General features: G+C 33.9%; 1 protein-coding gene across 1 annotated transcript in view; it reads left to right on the plus strand.

Annotated features, from left to right (window-relative positions):
- The window catches only part of C2H14orf39 (chromosome 2 C14orf39 homolog), a 54,115-nt gene that overhangs the window by 27,010 nt on the left and 4,242 nt on the right, over positions 1–22,863 (plus strand). The window contains exons 8-15 of the mRNA XM_073799922.1: positions 1,415–1,548; positions 2,603–2,679; positions 7,173–7,258; positions 7,348–7,403; positions 10,438–10,499; positions 11,557–11,729; positions 13,424–13,562; positions 17,434–17,491. Of these exons, the coding sequence (XP_073656023.1) occupies positions 1,415–1,548; positions 2,603–2,679; positions 7,173–7,258; positions 7,348–7,403; positions 10,438–10,499; positions 11,557–11,729; positions 13,424–13,562; positions 17,434–17,491 (785 nt within the window). The remainder of the gene's footprint in view (positions 1–1,414; positions 1,549–2,602; positions 2,680–7,172; positions 7,259–7,347; positions 7,404–10,437; positions 10,500–11,556; positions 11,730–13,423; positions 13,563–17,433; positions 17,492–22,863) is intronic.

Consider the following 22,863-nt stretch of genomic DNA (forward strand, 5'->3'; position numbering starts at 1 on the left):
TGCTGTTCTGTAACCTGTCAGTTGTACATTTCATCCAGTTTTCCATTATGGGTCACCAAAAGGAGTAAAACAAGAGGAAAAATGATGGGAACAGCAATGTATTTGCCTTTTTATCATCCTGTCACCAGCTTGACCAGTTCTCCTTTGCCACAGAGAGTGAAGATGAATCAAAATGTTACTGAGGGCTTCCCTGGTAGCGCAGCGGTTGAGAGTCCGCCTGCCGATGCAGGGGACACGGGTTCGTGCCCCGGTCTGGGAAGATCCCACATGCCGCGGAGCGGCTGGGCCCGTGAGCCATGGCCGCTGGGCCTGCGCGTCCGGAGCCTGTGCTCTGCAACGAGAGAGGCCACAACAGTGAGAGGCCCGCATACTGCAAAAACAAAATCAAAAACAAAATGTTACTGAATCTGTGGCATCATATGTTTCCTTGTCTTTCATCCTAATGGTGATAAAATAGACATCAGTGGTGGAGGCACTTAAAAAGAAAAGATTGATTTTGTCTGTTATTGTGTGACAGAAAAATAGATGTATTACTGTTGCTGTTTTTGATAAACTTTCTACTTTTTCTCTTTCTGCCTATACCCTTTTAAAATCTTAAATTCCTCTTCTCAGGCTATATTGCTCTTAATCTGATTTTTCAACACACTCTTCTCCCAAGTTAATTTCCCTTATCTTATTTCGTTGGATCTGTTATTTTTATTGATTTCCCCACTCCCACGTCTCACATCCATGGTAATGTGTCTTTAATTTTATAATGAAATTGATTAGAAAAATACAGAAATGTACAGAATTTCACTTTATTGATAACTTTTTAATATAAAAATTCTCTGTTGAGAGAAACTTATATAACTTTAGTTATTTTTACTTATATTTTCCTAGTTATTATCAAATAATACCAGTATTTACATTATTATTTAACTATCAATAATATAAATTATTTCTCTAATTTAGGAAAAATTCAATGGAATTATTCTTCCAGTAAAATACTTAAGAGATCCATTTATGATTGTAATATTGCTTTAATGATGTCTGTGTTCATGCTAGTTGATTTTTTTCTGAATAAATCTTTTTAAAGTTTGAAGTAGTACTTCAAAATCTAAAGCATGCTATTTGCAAATACAGTTTTGGTTTAAAATGTTTTTCACAGGTTTAGAAAGTCTTTTAAAATGATTATGTTTTAAAAATGAGGGTGTGGTACATTGAGAAGAGCACTGGACTTAATCAGGAAACGTGTATTTTAGTTGTGACACTAGTAAGTAATTTAATAATATTGGGCAGGTTTGTTAAATTCTCTGGAACTTCTTTTCATTATCTGCAAATTGAGGAGTTTTAACTATATAATATCTAAGTATCTCTTCTAGCTTTAAAATATGTTAATTTTTCACTTAGCTAATATTTATAATTCACTCTTTAGAATTTTTGAAAAAGATGAACAGCATGTACTTGTGTTGAATAAAACCCCTCAAAGCAGTCAATTATTTCTTCCATATGAATCTCAGAAATTAGTCAAACCAATAAAGATGCATCCTTCAGAACCAAGAGTTAAAGGTACAGTATCTGTTTATTATTCAAAAACTTAGTTTTCTTTGAAAACACTTAAAAGAAGAAATAGAAAGGAGCAACTTTAGTTATCATTTGGTGTAAGCAAGAGCAAACAATACTGGAGACCTATAGACTCAGTAAAGTGCCACTTTGATTTTTTCTGAGAGCAAACAAGATGTGCCTTCTATACATAACATTTTTCTCTTTGAGAAAGAAATCACTCATACGGTATTTTTTTTTTCTTTTTTTTTTTTCGATATTTTTTTAAAAAGTGTTTCAGCCTGGTTTCCAGCTGTCAGGGGAGGATGAATAATTATATATTTTTCATTTGAGAGGTTGTATTATCAGTATGTATGATTAAAGTGAGTGGCAGACTTGTGATAATGATATTTATGACTTAGTCACTGAGATATTTGAATGTTTCATTCAATGGATAGATTAACTACATTGTGTTAGGTTAACTGTATTGGCTGTTTTAGTCCCCCAGTCATTAATATCACCACTCTTTGTTCTTTGGTTCCCCATTATAAAGATGTAGTCCCATTATAAAGATGTAGTTTTGTCAGCTGTTTTTTTATTTTATTTTTTTTCCCTTTTTTTTTTTTTTTTTTTTGCGGTACGCGGGCCTCTCACTGTTGTGGCCTCTCCCGTTGAGGAGCACAGGCTCCGGATGCGCAGGCTTAGCGGCCGTGGCTCACGGGCCTAGCCGCTCCGCGGCATGTGGGATCTTCCCGGCCCGGGGCACGAATCCGCGTCCCCTGCATCGGCAGGCGGACTCTCAACCACTGCGCAACCAGGGAAGCCCTGTCAGCTGTTTTTTTAAATTTAATTTATTTATTTTTGTCAGCTGTTTTTCATTTTACGTTCATGGTTATTGTAATAGCTATTATATATATTGAGGAATTAAGAATATGTAGTGATTCATAATTCTTTATTTTAATTTAAATTAAATATTAATGTAACTTGATTTTTTAAAATTACAAGATTAGGTTAAATATTGGGCATGCTATTTGATTCTATTTCTGGAATTGATTTGAAGTAGTACCATTTAATAACCTAGATAAAAAAGAAGAAAGTTCTGTGAAGCAGTCAAAACTTGCCAGTATTGACTTCAGACAAAAAGAAAGTGATACTCAGGTAGGTATTTCTTTTTTAATAGTACAAATTAAGTGCTTGCATTAAATGAGATAGTGAATGTATTGCATTTAGGACGTGTGTGTGTGTGTGTGTGTTATAAATATATTAAAGTAGCCATTAGTTCAATCTCAGGATCTAAAAGACTTAAAAGAGTTTCAATATGGCAGCCTGAGCACATACTGTAGCCTTCTCCCTTACTTCTAAAAATAAAAGATACTTGAAAATACCAATCTCTGTACCCAGTAGACCAAAAACGGTAAGACATTTCTAAAGGAATTGTGTTGAAGAGGGAAATTGTGGCACCATCTCCACAATGTCATCATTTCTCAAGCTCCATTGGTGTTTTCTTTCCCTGCTATCCTTAATGCTAAGCTTTCACCTCAAGGTTATTTCATGGTCAGAAGCTAACCATTACAACTTGTCATCATATCTTCCTTCTAGGCAGGAAAGAAGAAGGGAAGAAAGGCTAGTTGAGTCAGCCTCATTTTAGGGATCTTTTATGGAAGCTTCTTAAACAATTTATGTTAATGTTTCATTGGCCAGAACTTTGTAACATGGCTACCTCTATCTGCAGAAAGGTTGAGAAATATGATGGGTTTTTTGTTTGTTTGCTTTTAAAATCACAACACAAAGGAAATGTAGATATTGGATAGGATAGAAAACTGGCAGCTTCTGTCATAAGAACAAATCAAATAGATGAAAAATAAGTAAGGATGTAGAGGATCTGAGTAGCACAATTAGCAAACTTTTTACCCAACATACACAAAATTCAGTTAAATTTTGTTTGCAGTATTCACCAAAATTGACTATTTACTAGAACAAAAAGGATATCTCAACCAATTCTAAAAAGCTGCTCTCTTCACTAACCACAGCATAAAAAAATACAAGTTAAACGAAAACATAGCCCTCTCCTCAAAAAACTATTTGGCTGAGAATAAAGAAATTCACATACTTTGAAATTACTTTTGGGTTATAGAAGAAATCAAAATAGAATTTAAAAACTACTTAAAAGAATACTATAAACCCAAACCTGTGAAAAGTAGCCAAATTGGTCCTCAGAGAGACATTTATATTTGAAAACAAATATACTAGAAAATAAGAAAGATTAAAATTAGCTGAACTTTAAGTATGAAAAGTTGCACTCAAAGTATGAAAAGCTTAACTCAAAATACAGAAATAAAATAATAAATGCAAAGAAAGTAGAAATTAATGAAATTTAAAAGTTGGGTTAATTAATATAGCCAAAAGCTAATAAGTTTCAGCAAGTGTAGAGAAAAAAGAGAATATCCCCCAACAAAAGAAAATAATAAAAAGGGGGAAAGGTGCATATCTCTACACTTATGTAAGACATCTTTTCTAAGTCCTAAAAGGATACTATAAAACCAAATACCCATAAATTTGAAAATTTAGGTAAGATGGACAGGTTTTTAGCACAATATAAATTGCTAAATAGACTGAAAAAGAAAAACATGAATAGATCAATAACTTAGAAGAAACTGATGTAAGTGAAATGGAAGTGTATATAAATACCTATTTCCCTCTTTTCTCCCTTATTTCCCTCCCTTTTCCCTCCACCACACATGCCCTTCAGAACACGCCAGACTCAATTTTTCAGCTGAATTCTACCAAACTGTTAAGGATTAGATCAGAGTTTCTCAATAGTGGCACTGTTGACATTTTGGGTCAGATAATTCTTTGTTGTGGGGTCGTCTTGTGACCCACTAGAGTCCAGTAGCACCTCATCCCCAAATTATGACAATCAAAAATATCTCCAGACATTGTCAAATGTCTCCTAAGAGGCAAAATTGCCCCCAGCTGAGAACCATTGGATTAAATAATCTTTTTATACAAACAATTCCAGAGTATAAAAAGAGTCGGAAACTATCCAACAAATGATAAATGAATAATCCATTAGATAGCAAGGACAAGGATAGTGAAAGAAAAGAAAAATTATGGTATGTAAGTCTCAAGAATGAACATAGATGTAAAAATCCTAAATAAGTTACTAGCAAACCAAATTTTGCAATGTAACATTGAAAGAGTAATATATTGTGACTAACCTTGGTTTTCCCAAAGAATACAATGATTGTTTAGCATTAAGAAAAATCTAACAATATGATTTCCTATATTAATAGATTAATAAATGATTTTAAATAAAGATTTTTAAAAGAATGTTAGGGAGACTCTTACTACCAGATATTAAAAGGTTTTTTTTTATTTTTTAATTAATTAATTTTTAAATAACTTATTTATTTTTGGCTGCATTGGGTCTTCGTTGCTGCGCGAGGGCTTTCTCTAGTTGGGGCGAGCGGGGGCTACTCTTCGTTGCGGTGCGCAGGCTTCTCGTTGCAGTGGCTTCTCTTGTTGTGGAGCACGGGCTCTAGGCACACAGGCTTCAGTAGTTGTGGCATGTGGGCTCAGTAGTTGTGGCTCGCGGGCTCTAGAGCACAAGCTCAGTAGTTGTGGCACACGGGCTTAGTTGCTTCGCGGCATGTGGGATGTTCCCGGACCAGGGCTTGAACCCGTGTCCCCTGCATTGGCAGGCAGATTCTTAACCACTGCGCCACCAGGGAAGTCCTAAAATGTTTATTTTTAAACTTTCATTACTGAGATATAATTCACATATAAAATTGATTGTTTTAAAGTGTACGATTCAGTGGTTTTTAGTATATTCACAAGATAGTGTAACCATCATCACTGTAATTTCAGAACATTTTCATCATTCCCAAACATTTTTAAACATTATCAAAATGCAGTTATTATAACAGTGTGGTACAATAAAAGACAAATTGATCAATGGAGTATATCAAAATAAAAAAGCTTTTGTATGGTGAAAGACACTAACAGAGTTAAAAGAGCGACAGAATTGTCACTTAGGGGATTGGTATCTGTAATGTATAATATACAAAGAAATACATAATAATTCTTAAAAATTAATTTAAAAAACTATAAAAATGGTCAGAGGATAAGTCAGCTTACATAAAAGGAAAGACTAAGGGTCACTAAACATAACAAGATGCCTGACCTCAGGAGAACAGGGAAATGCAAATTAAACCAATGAGATACCTGGTTTCACCTGTCAGATTTGCACACATTAAAACATTTGATAATGTCTAGTGAAGTCAACACCAGTGGGAGTATAATTTGGGACAACTGCTTTAGAGGACTGGTTCACAGTACTCATTAAAAATAAAAATGCACATACTCAGCAATTTCACTTCTTGGCACCTACTCTAAACAATTACTTGAAATACTTGTACAAATACTTGTACCAGGAGGAATATACAAACATGTATATTGTTTAAAACATACATCAAGGGCTTCCCTGGTGACGCAGTGGTTGAGAGTCCGCCTGCCGATGCAGGGGACATGGGTTTGTGCCCCGGTCCGGGAAGATCCCACATGTCGCGGAGCGGCTGGACCCGAGAGCCACGGCCGCTGAGCCTGCGTGTCCGGAGCCTGTGCTCCACAACAGAAGAGGCCACAAGAGGCCCGCGTACAGCAAAAAAAAAAAAAAACAAACAAAAAAACATACATCAAAACTGTAACAACACTTGTTCTTTAAGGGCCAAGTGTTCTTTGAGGGACAAGGTCTTTTTCTTATGATCTAAAGGCACATAAGATGACAGAGTTAAGACCAGTGGCTGTTATAACAAATATAAATGGATAAACTTTCCTATTAAAGGTATTTTAATTTCAGGTCAAATAAGAAAAATCAGTGACTCTTCAAAATGAGTGACTCAGGGAGAATGAAAGACTTGAAACAGACAATACAAACATTAGTAAAGTAGCGATTTAAATATTAGTATTAGTGCTTTGTGACTACCTAGAGGGGTGGGATAGGAAGGGTGGGAGGGAGGGAGACGCAAGAGGGAAGAGATATGGGAACATATGTATATGTATAACTGATTCACTTTGTTATAAAGCAGAAACTAACACACCATTGTAAAGCAATTATACTGCAATAAAGATGTTAAAATAAATAAATAATGTTAGTATTAAATAAAGTTAAAAATGAAATATTAGCTTTGTCATACATATTTTAAAAAGAAAGTTTCAGGCTTTAATCTTTTAACCTACTGCTTTCCTTTCCTATAGTCAATTTGTGAGATTATAGGGGATGGAGAGACACAGACATCAGGTTATTAGTTGAGAAAATGGTAAGATTCACTTGATTAATCATGAATAAGGAAGAAAAATTTTAAAGTTTACCTTAAATGAAGAAATACTATCAGGCATAGTTATTATACTTTTCAAAAACATCAAATTCCTTGAGAGTTAAACCTTTTTTGTTTCCCAGTGTTTGACTTAATGTTTTGTATGTAGTTGTTTCATTTAATTTAATGTTTTGTTTGTAGTTGTTGTTGATGTTGATAATAACAGTGAGGATGAGGAAGATGACAGTGTTCTTGGAGAGCCCTGAGTATCCATGGCAAGCAAAACATTCTGTTGTTTTGTGTAGTCAATTCTAATGCTTAATTTCTTTTGTTCAGGTATTGAATGACTCTGCTGTGAATAACCATTCAAAGTGTTCACATGTTACGGCTTCTAAAAGTTCACAAAATTTTATGCAGTTCAGGTAACCTTTAAAAATAAGAAAATGCTTTAATTTCTGAAATAATTTATCGCTCAGTAAATAATATAAAAATTTTGTTTATTGTATTTTAGATTAACTCCACCGAAACAATCAGATTGCAATCAATGGTTGGAAAAGGGAGATACAGGTATTTGCTGTTTATATTTTTCCTAAGAAATGGTAGTAACAAGTTATATCAGGTTTTTATACTAGTCAAATAAATTATTTGTATTGGTTGCATCTCTGGTTAACTGACCATGCATGCCTGGTTTTTAAATACATTTTTCTTAAATATAAAACAAATACATTTTATTGTAGAAAATTTGGAAAATGGAGAAAAATATAAAAGAAACAAAAATATGACCACCCAGATATAACTGACACTACATAATACTGTTGTATATTCTTATATTTTTTTCTATGCATATCTGTGTTTTGTTCTTTTAGTTTATTCCTCCAAATTTGAAGCATACTATGTATATTATTGTGTATCCTTTTCTTTCCACTTGATGTACTGTTAAGGATATTTTTCCATGCCATTAAATAGATTTTATTTGTGATGACTTATAATAGGTCTTTGCATCGGTATGCTGTAATTTATTTAGCCATTCTCTCACAGTGAATATTTTGTTATTTCCAGGTTTTTTGCTGTTATAAATAACGCTACTATATTCTTTTATATAAATATTTTATTATCTTGGATTATTTTCTTTGAATAAAATCATAGAAAGGTCACAGAATATATATGTATGAGTTTTTTATCCTAGAATCAACTAGCTATTGGAACTTTGATGCACCCTTGAGAGACAGAGACTCATTCTCTGTCTCTATGTATATATGTATATGTATATGTATACATGTATGTATATGTATATATAAAATATATAATATATCATAGAGACACATAGATATGTATATATATATATATTTTTTTGGTAGCCCAATAACGCATAGTAATTATTCTATTCATTAGGCTATATAAAAGTCTTTACCTCTTCTTGTCTATAGCATGTGGATTACTGACTTATTTTGAAATTTAAAAAATGGCTCATTCTGACAGTGTAGTTTTCTGCAAATATATGCACATTCAGAATGGTCATATAATATACTATGAGTCTATTCCTCTCACTCTCAATATAGGATTCAACCAAGACAATATGCTTATTTAATGCAGATGGATAGTCTTCCTGCTTTCTTCTGGAGAAAAGAATTATATCTTATCTGCCCAGGTGATATATTTCACCTGTTTATAATCCTCTATATATGCTAAGCTGACAGAGTGTTAGACAAGGGAGGAACAGATAATCTCTAGGAACAATATACCCCCTAATACAGATATATGGGGAAATGCATGTATCTGGCATAGTCCTAGTTGCCATTGAGCATGTATGGTGAGGCTTCACACCCAAGAAGGCATATAATTATCTTCCAAGAAGAAAAGACTCTTCAACAATCTCCAACCCTATCTTTTGAAGAAGTTAATATGTTGTGAAAATAGTACTGTGACTGAACTCAAGAGACAAAACTATAAAACATTCAGATGACCAAATAGGGAAACATTTATTCAAGATAGGAAAGAATTTCTTAAAAAGAATTAAAAAGCCAAATCATAAAAGAAAAATTGATAAATTTGGCTATATTAAAATTAAGAATTTCTGTTCATCAAAAGACACTATGAAAAGAATGGGAGGCAAGAGAATATATTTCCAATACATAAAACTGTCAAAGGACTAGTTTCCAAAAATGTATAAAAAACTTCTACAAACCAAGAATAAAAATATGGACAACCCAGTAAGAAATATGTGCAAAATAAATGAATAGGCACTTCAAATAGAGAAACTTTTGTGGCAGATAAACATGAAAAGATGTTCAACAAATCAGGAAACTGAAAAATAAACCCACAGTGAAATATTATACACCCATCAGATGAGCAAAATTCGGAAAGTCTGACAATAGTAGATGTTGATGAGAATGTAGGACAGTTAGAACTCTCATAACTATTGGTAGGGACTGTCATTTATAAATGAAATATATTGTCATATAACTAAATTATAATTGGAACTAGTAATTTTGTCTGGTGAAATCGAATGATTTCCTAGGATAGCTCAGGATGGCTAGCTGCCACAACAAAAATTGGTGAATAGTTTCAAAACTAAAGTTTAGAAAATAGTTTAACATCTGGTAAAATGAAAGATACACTACCCTATATTTTGTAATTCCATTCCTAGGTATATACCTAGAGAAATACAAGTACATATATACAAGTATATATATAGAAGAATGTTAACAACATTGTTTGTAATAGCCTCAAAGCAGAAACACCCCAAATGTCCATTTGCAATAGAATGGATAGATAGATATATTGTGTTTGTACAATGGAATACATCCGTAAAAGGAAGCAAACTATGTCTATATGCAACAATACATAACGAATCTCATAAGTGTATACTAAACAAAAAAGCACGACAAATGTATTATTATTTCATCATATAACATTTTAAAACAGGAAAAAAAACTATATTGCTTAGGTGATAAAACTGTATAAAGCAAATCAGAGTATTGATTATTACAGAAGTCAGGTTAGTGTTTACCGATGAGGAGGAAGATATGTGGAATATGGGGCCTTATGGAGAATTCATAATGTTCTATTTCTTTACCTAGGTGGTGGTTACATGGGGTGTTCTCTTTATAATTTCGTTCGTTAAACTGTTCATATAGGTTTTATTCTCTTTATGTATTGGGTTGAACTATCTAAAATCTCCATTTTTAAAAAAATTTTATTTATTTTATTTTTGGCTGTGTTGGGTCTTCGTTTCTGTGCGAGGGCTTTCTCTAGTTGTGGCGAGCGGGGGCCACTCTTCATCGCGGTGCACGGGCCTCTCACTGTCGCGGCCTCTCTTGTTGCGGAGCACAAGCTCCAGATGCGCAGGCTCAGTAGTTGTGGCTCACGGGCCTAGTTGCTCCGCGGCATGTGGGACCTTCCCAGACCAGGGCTCAAACCCGTGTACCCTGCATTGGCAGGCAGAGTCTCAATCACTGCGCCACCAGGGAAGCCCTAAAATTTCCATTTTTATAGACCCAGAATAGTTAAATATTGGCAATTTCATATGGTTTGGCTAATATGTTTTATTTACAATTAAATTACAAACAGAAAATATATTTTGTTCTCATATAACAAACAGATGCTGAGTGTGGAGATAAAGAGACGGTAAAACAATTGAGAGAATCAAAATGTACTTCACAAGTAAGTCAAATGTTTGGTTTCTAATTTCTAAGCAAAATATTACAATTTAAAGTATTCTGTTTCCATTTTAATTTCAATTTGGTATAATGAAGATTATTTATGTGAGGTCTAGATCTTATTAGTTTGGTAATCAAGTTGCTGTGATGTTACAGATTCTATCCCTTGGAGGAGTTATAGATTTAAAAATGAAGCCACAAAAAGTTTACATGAAAATTTACACAAAAAATTGTCATTAATAATTGACTATATATAATTGATACCACAACAACTAAATCATAACTAAAGAAAACAATTTTGTTTGGTAAGATTGAATTATTTGCCCAGGCTGCCACAAAAGTATCTTCAAAATATTTTTTAATAGTGGAAAGCTTTAGTGATGATAGGTGTAGGCAATGTACCGTAGCTACTAAGGGATAAGACAGGAGAAACAAGAGTAGTATTCTGCTGTAAAGAAATACAGGTAAAAAGCACATTTTCATTTTTTTGCTGGAGGGACCCAAACTGTTTCCGTAATGGGATTTGTTAACAAAACATTTGAGAAATCATATTCCTAAGCCTACAAAATGATATAAAGGAAAATTAGTATTCAAGTTCTCAATCTTTGCAGGGAAAGTAGTATAATGAATTTATTAGGGCAAAAAGTGCAAAGAACATAAGAAGTGAGAGCAAGATTGCTCTTTTCTTTCAAGGGGATATCGTATACAAATCTTGACCCAGAGCATGATGTGGAAATTTTAAAAGAAAAATCATTCCTAACCATTTTTCTTCATCAATCTGAGTATGTCCTGGTTATGAGTTACTTTTTCAGGTAGGGGTAGGTGAGATAGAGCTGGGAAGAAAAGAAAAATTGGAAAATCAAAAATAATTATTTTCCTGTTTTTTGAACAGATATATTTTGATATCACTTTCACCAATTATTATTATTTTACTTATTTTGTCTATGAAATGATAACATCGTATGTTAATAGGATGTTTTTAACCTCATATTTTTACATATATGAGTTTATTAATGCAATAACATTCATTTTTATAGTTTTCTGTTACTTTGAATTTGCAGGTTACATATGCCAAACATTTGGGAAAGCCAATTGAAAGTAATAGTGATGAAGTAGAAGAAAGGGCTGAGATTTTTCCACGAACTCCTGAAATTCCTTTATTTTTAAGGACTCCTGAAGCTGTGAGAACACCTGACTCTGTGGAGAAATTACCTAAAACCCCCTCATTTGAAATGTAAGATTTTAATTAGTAATTATAATGAAAGAATCTACATATTGAGTTATGTAAGTAATTGATAGGAATAGTAAAATGCCTAATACCTGTAACTTTTAAAAATTTTTATTATGGAATATTTCAAATATACAAAGGAGAGAGAGAGAGTAAGTATAATGAACTCTCATGTACCTATCACTCTGTTGGAACAGTTATAAACATTCTGCCATCTCGTTTCATAGATCCTCTTCCCCATTTTCCCTGAAACATTTAGCTGAAGGTGGACTAGATCATGAGTACTTATCAAGTTCAATAGTATAAGATTTAAGATTTTCGGAAGAATAAAAAAATGTATGGAAAAATTTTAAACGTCGAGCTAAAAAGTTACTATCACATTTGGTAGGTTGTGTACATCATTGAATAATGTTCCAGCAGTCATTTTTCCTTAATGTTATAGTGTCTAAAACAAGAGTTACCATTCTTTTAAGTAACCTTAGTAGGCATAAATATCTGTAACATCATTATTTAACTTTGGAAAATACAGATTTGTAGTTTACAGCCAAGAAAATAGTGCTGCATTCAAGCTCTCTGTTTAGTTCAATCTTTTCTTAAATCTGAACCCTGAGATTCTTCTAAAATGTATGTTAAACAGATTTCACTTCATCAGGAATCTCTCACCTGTGTTCTACTCTGTTTTTTAAATTGCTACTAAGATTTTTATATATGAATGTCATGCTGTTGACTCAAACACAGCATGTTCAAAGTGGAACTCATCATCAAATCTGAGAACTGTAAAAGTATGTGGCAATCGTATACTAAAACCTCTCTTTATGGATGAGAAAACCAATCTGTAAAGTGACTCATTAATGGTCATGGAGAGAGTTATAGAAGTATCTTCAGACTTCTATTATTTAACACGCACTTAATAACACTATGTGTAAGCATTTAATAAATATTGCTCCTTTCATATTCACAACGGCTTTATGAGATGCAAGTACATTATTATCCTTATTTTATAGATGAGGAAATAGAATCACAGGTGATACAACGCATTGGTGGCAGAGTTGAGATTTAAACCGAGGCAGTTCTGCCTCCAGAATTCATGTTTTAACCACGTGTTATATACTGTCTTGTCTAATTATTTTTCCCAAATCATTTTATAACTTAACTCCCTTATGAAGCAATCTGTCATGGCTGGCTTCTCATTAAGACTAAAATTTTGTGACTGCTTTCAAGATCTTGGGGACAGTATAGCATCAGGCTTAAGAGCTTAGACTTTGAATCTTTGTTGCTACATTCAAATCCCAACTCTGGCACTTACATTCTTTTGAGCAAATCATTTAATCTTCCTATGCTTCAAAATCCTCTTCTCTGAAATGGAGATGATAATAATGGTAGATATCTCATAGGGTTATTGTGAGGAATAAGTAAATTAATGATAATGAAAATACATAGAATAGAGCCTGACAGTATATTCTTAGTAGGAATTCTTTATTATCATTTCATAATTGATTATTCTACTTTAGTTAATATTATTCTCCACCCAAAACCATAGGTTTGTTTTTTTCTCCATAGGTTTGTCACTTCAATAACTACTTCCTCCCTTTTCCTGCTATGCTAATTCTTACCTCTATGCCATTGCCTATGGTGCTTACCAGTCTGCAATATTTAATAATATGTATTTAACATTTTGATGATTTATTTCTCTGTATCAGAAATAGAAATACAGCTACTGAATGTCAAACACAAAAGGAATCCCCTGGATTTTCTTTTCTTATGAGTTATACTTCTAGATCTCCTGGATTGAATTTATTTGATTCTTCTGTATTTGATTCAGAAATCTCATCACATCAGGTAATACGAGAAGCTAAAGTTTTATTTCTAAAAAAATTGTATGCTGAAACCTCAAAAAGTTTAATTCTTTAATACTAAACTTCCTTGGAGCACAGTACAAAACAGAGGCAATTTATTTTATTTAAAAAATTTTTTATTGATGTATATTTGATTCACAGTGTTGTGTTTATTTCTGCTGTACAGCAAAGTGAGTCAGTTATATATATATATATATTCTTTTTCATATTCTTTTCCATTATGGTTCGCCACAGGATATTGAATATAGTTGCCTGTGCTGGACAGTCAGAACTTGTTGTTTATCCATCCTATATACAAAGTCTGCCTTTGCTAATCCTAGACTCCCAATCCTTCCCTCCCCTCCCGCCTCCTTGGCAACCACAAGTCCGTTCTCTATATCTGTGAGTCTGTTTTTGTTTTGTAGGTATGTTGACTTGTGTCATATTTTAGATTCCACATGTAAGTGATACCATATGGTATTTGTATTTCTCTTTCTGACTTACTTCGCTTAGTATGATAATTTCTAGGTTCATCCATGTTGCTGCAACATGGCATCATTTCATTCTTTTTAATGACTGAGTAGTATTCCATTGTATATATATATATGCCGCATCTTCTTTATCCATTCATCTGTTGGTAGACATTTAGGTTGTTTCCACGTCTTGGCTATTATAAGTAGTGCTGCTGTGAACACAGGGGTGTATGTATTTTTTAGAATTACAATTTTGTCTGGATATATGTCCAGGACTGGGATTGCTGGATCGTATGACAACTCTATTTTTAGTTTTTTGAGGAACCTCCATACTGTTTTCCATTGTGGCTACACCAATTTACATTCCCACCAACAGTGTGGGAGGGTTCCCTTTTCTCCACAGCCTCTCCAGCATTTGTAATTTGTCAACTTTTAAATTATGGCCACTCTGACTGGTGTGAGGTGGTATCTCATTGTACTTTTGATTTGCATTTCTCTAATGATTAGCGATATTAAGCATCTTTTCGTGTGCCTATTGGCCATCTGTATGTCTTCTTTGGAGAAATGTCTGTTTAATTCTTCCGCCCATTTTTTGATTGGCTTTTTTGTTTTGTTGTTGTTGTTGAGTTGTATGAGCTGTTTGTATGTTTTGGAAATTAAGCCCTGTTGGTCACATCATTTGCAAATATTTTCTCCCAGTCTGTAGGTTGTCTTTTCGTTTTGTTTAAGGTTTCTTTTGCTGTGCAAAAGCTTGTAAGTTTGATTAGGTTCTATTTGTTTATTTTTGCTTTTATTTCTATTACATTGGGAGACTGACCTAAGAAAACATTGGTATGATTTATGTCAGAGAATGTTTTGCCTATGTTCTCTTCTAGGAGTTTTATGGTGTTTTGTTTTATATTTAAGTCTTTAAGCCATTTTGAGTTTATTTTTGTGTATGGCATGAAGGTGTGTTCTAACTTCGTTGATTTACATGTAGTTCTCCAACTTTCCCAATACCACTTGCAGAGGCAGTTTTTAAAAGATTCTGAGTATTGATAGCATAACAACGTTCCCCCCATTATCTTTATGTTTTCAACCTCAGGTGGCTCAAATTGACATCAGTTCATAAAACAGAATCTCAGGATAGCAATGATTTAAATTGCAGTTAAAGGCAGTTTAAAAATTAATTTGGCTTTGTAATTCTAAACAAACTTCATATATTCTCAGTGTGAAAAAATTTTCAGGTAGGTAGTTGGTCTTTTCAACTACATGTGTATGTAGAAACAAAAATTGACAGGATTAAAGGGAGAAATAGACAAAAACACAAACTTAGTTGGAAGTTTTTAATACTCCTTTCTCAGCAATTGATAGAATTAGGCAACACAATCAAGAAAGATCTCATATAAAATCTGAACAACCCCATCGACCCCCTTGACCTAACAGACATTTATAGAATACCACATCTAACAACTGCAGCATATTTATTCTTTTCAAGCACTGATGGTACTTTCACCAAGATAGACCATATTCTGGGCCATTAAATGGTTCCTAATAAATTTAAAAGGATAGAAATTATACGGAGTATGTTATCTGATCATAATGGAATTAAATTAGAAATCAATAAGATATTAGGAAAGTCCTAAATATTTAGGCCATGGATCAAAGAAGAAATTAGAAAAGATTTTGAAATGAATGGTTATGAAAATTCAGCATATCAGAAACTGTAGGTTGCTGCCAAAACGAGAGCAAAATAACTTTAAATAATTTAATTAACCATTTAAATAATTAAATTAATAGAAAAGAAGAAAGGTCTGTAATCGGTGACCTAAAGTTCCACCTTGAAAAGCTAAAAAAAGAAGAAAGTAAACCCAAAGTAAGTAGAATGAAAAACTACGAAGAATAAGAAGTCAATGAAATAGAAAACAAACAATAGAGAAAATTAGCAAAGCCAGAGTTGGTTGGTTGAAAAAAATTGACAAAATTTATAAACTTACTAGATTGACAGATAAAAAGATAAGATTTACCTGTATTAGGAATGAAAGAGAGGATATTATTATGGCTCCTACTGATTTTAATAATAAGAGAATAGTATGAAATAGAAGACTGATAAGGGGGAACTTCACTTCTACATATTAAAATATCCTATAAGCCTAGAGCAATCAAAATAGTGTGGTAAAGGTACAAGGATTGATTGATTGATCAATGGCATGGGAAATGCCTTGAAACAAAAGAATTTAGAATGCAATATAGATAGGACCACAAATTAGTGGGGATAAATTAGGCATTTGTCTTACACTGTACACCAATAGATACTATAGATGTATTACATTTTAAAATGTTAACCATAAAATATTTCAGAAGAAATATACATGAATATTTACCAGATCTTAAGAGAAGGAAGTATTCTCTAAGCATGAAAACAGTGGAAGAAGAGCCAAAAGAAAATAAAGAGGGTTTTGGTTTGGTTACATACAAAATTTTATATGTTAAAAAAATTTAAAGGCAAAATGATAATGTGTTATAAAATATTTGCAATAATATCACAAACAGTTAAGGTCTTTATTGTATAAAGAGCTTATATGTACCAGCAAGAAAATTACTGCCTCAATAGAGTTATGGACAGAGTCTATTTGGTGAATAGATAATTCACCAAAAAAGAAATTCAAGTGCCTTATAAAATCTCTGGGAAAATCAGCTTTCCTTATTAATTGTCAAAGAAGTATAAATCTGTGCATAATAGTATATATTCAAGTGTGATTTATATTAGAAAAAAATAGAAACAACCTAAATGTTTTAAACAAAAGCATGATTGAAACTATATTGTATGTCCATATTAGAGGAATAATAAAATGCCATAAAATAAGGTTTTGGAAGAATAGTTATGTGGAAAAATGCTCATAAAGCAATGTTAAGAGGAAAAAAAAGAGGACAGAAAACTATGTTTCATGATCCCATTTTTTGAAAACCCTGTTTTACAGAGAAAATGGACTCTTTTGGCAGCAAAACTTTATTTGAACTGACATGAAGCTGTAATACTTTGTATTATTTTTATAGTCAGGAAAGCAGTAACAACAACCTGATTTGTAAAAGGCCTTCAGAATAAAACAAAGTTAATTAGAATTTTAGGTTATATTAATATTCCAAAGTAGGAAGTATCCTTGGTATAATATATATATATATAGCCTATTAATATTTTATCTATTGCCAGAGTCAAATCAATAAACCTTATTTTAATATAAGTCAATGATAGTTTTGAAGATAGATCTCTTTTTAATTACAATAATGCGCTATAAAGAATGTTGCAATTTTGTCTACTCTAATTATGCTTATTAGACAAACTAGGCTTTAGAGTCTAATATAAATGCTATACCTACTGTTCTACTGATTTCATGAGTAATATTTAATGGAAATTTTTTTCAGTTTCATGAACATTATTCTGCAGGAAATTTAAATCTTCTCTCATCACAACAAGAAATTGGTAAGTGATTTGAAGTTTGCTATATATAAAACCATGTTAACTTTCACCATTTGTGTTTAGTTTGTCTCTGATTTTCTTAGGCACTCAGTTTATTCTTTAAAAATATCCGTTACTTCTGCACCATTCACTAATTATTATTTTTTAGCAATTTAGCTTCTTCTCTCACTACTCTACCAAAACTTGCTTTTTCCAATATTACTAATGACTTACTAATTATCAAACATTATGAGTATTTTATTTTTATTATCATATTCGGTCACTTTGCAGCATTTGATATTGTTGACTATTCCCATCTCCCTTCTGGAGTTTTTGGATTTTGTCTTGTCTCGCTGGGGCTTACTTTTTATTGGACCTTCTTTCTTCATTTATCCGTTGATTAGTTCATTTATTCAACATATAAAAATAAATGTATTTATATATAGTATATTTTATATCAGGTACCACTTCTGGCTCTGGTGATAGAATAGTGGACAAGAATGCAAAATTCTCATAGGGTTTATGTTCTAGTGGGATAAACTGAAAATAGACAATGATTATATGTAAGGTAATGCACTAAAAAACAGTTGATATGGATTTGAATTGGCAGTCAGACTCACTGTCACAATTTCTAGTCTTAGATTTACTTAACTTTATAGAAAGATACAGGATAGGAGATAACAGCATGTACAGCGTCTTTATCTTATTGAGAGGCCCACCGGCAACCCAAATAATAAGCTTTCTTTTGCTACCTCGTCTACATGGGATATGTAAAGCTGCTAGGACAAAAGGCATGATGCAGGTAAATCACCTTGACACACAAAAGCTGCAGGCTTGGTTTCCCACCTGAAAGCTAGGAAGGACTATATACCGAGTCACAGGTCCTCTAATTCAGGTGTAGTCCCACCCAGTAGACTAGTCAAATACATCATTATACATTTACCTTAATTCTTATTTTCTAAGAAAACAGTGCTGTGAGGAGTCAGACTCCAAGGTCATTCTTCCAGGTGGGCCTGGATCAGCACAGGCCTGATGTTAACTCTACTCACTTGTGGGGTTAAATATTATGAAGAAAACTAAAGCAGAGTAAGGGAAATAGGGAGTATTTGGATTGGGAAGATAGTTGCTGTGTTCCAAGGGAATCAGAGAAGGCATCACTAAAAGGCAGCATTTGAGCAGAGACCTGAAGGAGGTGCAGGTACAAGCTACTGGGATAACTGTTCTAGGCAGAGGGTTCAAAGGCCTTGAGATGGGAGTGTGCTCAGCGTGTTCATTGAACAGCAGCTTAATTGATATGATTGGAATAAAATAAGGAAGGAAAAACTGGTAAGAAATTAAATCAGAGAAGTTGGAGGGAGAGCAAACTATAGGGGACACTTAGACCATTTAAGGACTTTGGGGTGTTTTTTCTCTGTTTGAGATGGGAAGCTATTGGAGAGTTTTCAGCAAGGACTGAAATGATCTGACAGGTTTTAAAAGAATTGTTTGGCTCCTATACGGAGAACAGACCATATGGAAACGTGGGGGAGATCAGGGAGATTGATCAGGGAGCTATTGAAATAGTACAGGTGAGAACTGATAATAGTGCGGATGATGTCAGTGGAAGTGGTGAGAAAGATCAGATTTTGGTTATTAAGTTTTCTGAAGGTAGAGTTGTAAGGATCTGCTTATGGACTGGATGTAAGGATTAAGAGAAAGAAGGATGATGCCAAGATTTTGACCTGAATAATTTTAAGAATGGAATTAACATCTGTTGAAATATAGAAGGCTGTAGAAGTTGATTTGAGATTGACAGGAGTTTAATTTTAGAAGTGTTATCACTGAAAAGCCTATATTAGATATCTGAGTGAAAGTAAGTAGGAAATTTTATATATGAACCTGGAATTCATTGGGGTGAGACATAAATTTTGGAATTGTCATAAATGGTTATTAAATGCCATAAGACCAGAATGAATCCAGCAATTGTAGACATTCTTTAAATGCGACTATCTAAAATATTAAATCTATTTACATTCTCCCCTTTGACACTCTCATTTGACACTCATTCACTTCAGCATTTTCAAATATTATAATACATATCTTCCCTCCCTGACTTCTCCTAACTCTCTTAAACTCCTGGACCTTACTTTTCTTAGTCTCCCCCCACGTTTTACTGAGATAAAATTGTCATACACCACTGTATAAATTTAAGGTGCGTTACATAATGGTTTGAAGTACTTATATTGTGAAATGATTCCTGCAGTAAGTTTAGTTAGCATCTATCATCAAATATAGATACAATTAAAAAATTTTTTTCTTCTTTGTTATGAGAACTTTTAGGATTTAATCCCTTAACAATTTTCATATGTATAACACAGTAATGTTAACTGTGGCATCATGTTTTACATTACATCCCTAGTACTTATTTATCTTATAACTGGAAGTTTGTACCTTTTGACCACCTTCTCCCAATTTCCCCTCTCCATACCCTCACCTCTGGTAACCACAAATCTGATCTCTTTTTCTGGGAGTTTGGTTTCTTTCTTTTCTAATTTTTTAGTTTCTACTTATAAGTGAGATCATACAGGTCTGACTTATTTCACTTAGCATAATGCCCTCAAGGTCCATCCATGTGGTTGTAAATGACAGGATTTTCTCCTTTTTTATGGCTGAATAATATTTGTATATGCATGTATACATATTTAGATATCTCACAACTTCTTTATCCATTCATCCATCATTTCACACACAGGTTATTTCCATATCTTGGTTATTATAAATAATGCTGCTGTGAACATAGGGGCGCAGATATCTTTTCAAGTTAGTGTTTCATTTCTTTTGGATATATTCCCAGAAGTGGAATTGCTGGATCATATAGTGGTTCTATTTTTAATTTTTTGAGGAACTTCCATACTGTTTTCCATAGTGGCTTTAGCAGTCTATAATCCCACCAATAGTGCACAAGAGTTCCTTTTTCTTTTTCTTTTTTTAAATTTTATTTATTTATTTATTTATTTTTGGCTGTGTTGGGTCTTCGTTTCTGTGCGAGGGCTTTCTCTAGTTGCGGCAAGTGGGGGCCACTCTTTATCGCAGTGCGTGGGCCTCTCACTGTCGCGGCCTCTCTTGTTGCAGAGCACAAGCTCCAGACGCGCAGGCTCAGTAGTTGTGGCTCATGGGCATAGTTGCTCCGCAACATGTGGGCCCTTCCCAGACCAGGGCTTGAACCCGTGTCCCCCACACCTGCAGGCAGACTCGCAACCACTGTGCCACCAGGGAAGCCCAAGAGTTCCTTTTTCTGTACATCCTCTCCAACATTTTTTATTTCTTGTCTTTTTGATGATGGTCATTCTAACAGGTATGAGAAGATATCTCATTGTGTTTCTGTTGTTGTTTTTTTCTTTTTGGCTGCACCAGGTCTTCGTTGAAGAAAGACCGCAGAGAAAGCACGCAGGCTTTCTCTAGTTGTGGCAAGCGGGGACTATTTGTTGCGGTGTGCGGGCTTCTCATTGCAGTGGCTTTTCTTGTTGTGGAACATGGGCTCTAGGTGCGCGGGATTCAGTAGTTGTGGCCCATGGGCTCAGTAGTTGTGGTGCGTGGGCTCTAGAGTGCATGGGCTTCGGTAGTTGTGGTGAACAGGCTTAGTTGCCCCACAGCATGTGAGATCTTCCTGGACAAGGGATCGAACCCATGTCCCCTGCATTGACAGGCGGATTCTTAACCACTGGACCACCAGGGAAGTCCCTCATTGTGTTTTTAATTTGCATTTTCCTAGTGACTAGTGACATTGAGCATCTTTTCATGTACCTGTTGGCCATTTGTATATCTTCTTTGGAAAAATGCCCATTCAGATTGTTTGCCCTTTTTTTTTTTTTTTTTTTTTTTGTGGTACGCGAGCCTCTCACTGTTGTGGCCTCTCCCGTTGCAGAGCAACAGGCTCCAGACACACAGGCTCAGCGGCCATGGCTCACGGGCCCAGCCTCTCCGTGGCATGTGGGATCTTCCCGGACCGGGGCACGAACCCGTGTCCCCTGCATCGGCAGGCGGACTCTCAACCACTGTGCCACCAGGGAAGCCCTGCCCATTTTTTAATTGAATTATTTGTTTGTTTGCTGTTGTGTTGTATAAGTTCTTTATATATTTTGGATGTTAACCCTTTATTGGATATATGGTTTACAAATATATTTTCCCATTTTGTAAGTTGTCTTTTCACATTGTTGATTGTTTCTTTTGTTGTGCAGAAGCTTCTTAGTTTGATGCAATCCCATTTATTTTTCATTCTGTTGCTTGTGCTTTAGGTGTCATATCCAATATTGTTGCCAAGACTCTCATATCAAGGATCTTTTTTCTTATAGTTTCTTCTAGGAGTTTCATGGTGTCAGGTCTTACATTTAAGTCTTTACTCTGTTTTGAGTTAATTTTTGTGAGTGATGTAAGGTAGTGAGTCTAGTTTCGTTCTTTTACATATGAATATCCTATTTTCCCAGCACCATTTATTGAAGAGACTATCTTTTCTCCATTGAGTATTCTTGGCTCCCCTGTCAAATATCAGTTAATTGTGTGTGCTTGGGTTTATTTCTGGGCTCTCAGTTCGGGTCCATTGATCTATTTGTCTGTTTTTATATCAGTACCATTCTGTTTTGATTACTATAGCTTGAAATCAGGAGTGTGATGCCTCCCTCCTTGTTCTTTCTCAGGATTGCTTTGGCTTTTCTTTTGTGGTTCCATATAAATTTTTGGATTTTTTTTCTACTTCTGTAAAAAATGTCATTAGAATCTTGATAGAGATCATCCTGAATCTATAGATGGCTTTTGGTAGTATTGGCATTTTAGCAATATTAATTCTTCCAATCTGTGAACATGGGATACCTTTCCATTTATTTCTGTCTTCAATTTTTTTCTGTGAACATGGGATACCTTTCCATTTATTTCTGTCTTCAGTTTTTTTCACCAGTGTCTTGTAGTTTTCTGAGTAGAGGTCTTTTACCTCTCTGGTTAAGTTTATTCCTAAGTATTTAATTGTTTTGGTGTAAATGGGATCATTTCCTTTATTCCTTTTTAGCGTACAGAAATGCTGCTGATTTTTGGATGTTTATTATGTATCTTGCAACTTTAGTGAATTTGTTGTTTAGATGTAACAAGTTTTTGGTGGAGTCTTTAGGATTTTCTATATATAAAATCATGCCATCTGCAAATAGAAATAATTTTACCTCATACTTTCCAGTTTTGAGGCTTTTTATTTCTTTTTCTTGCCTGAATGCTCTGACATGGACTCTCAATACTATGTTGAATGGGAGTGGACACTCTTGTCTTGCTCCTGATCTTAGAGGAAAAGCTTTCAATCTTTTATTATTGTGTATCATGTTAGCTATGGGCTTATCGCATATAGCCTTTATTATGCTTATTATGTTGAGGTGAGT

The sequence above is a fragment of the Tursiops truncatus genome, chromosome 2 (assembly GCF_011762595.2).
Source record: "Tursiops truncatus isolate mTurTru1 chromosome 2, mTurTru1.mat.Y, whole genome shotgun sequence".
In the NCBI taxonomy this organism is placed as follows: domain Eukaryota; kingdom Metazoa; phylum Chordata; class Mammalia; order Artiodactyla; family Delphinidae; genus Tursiops; species Tursiops truncatus.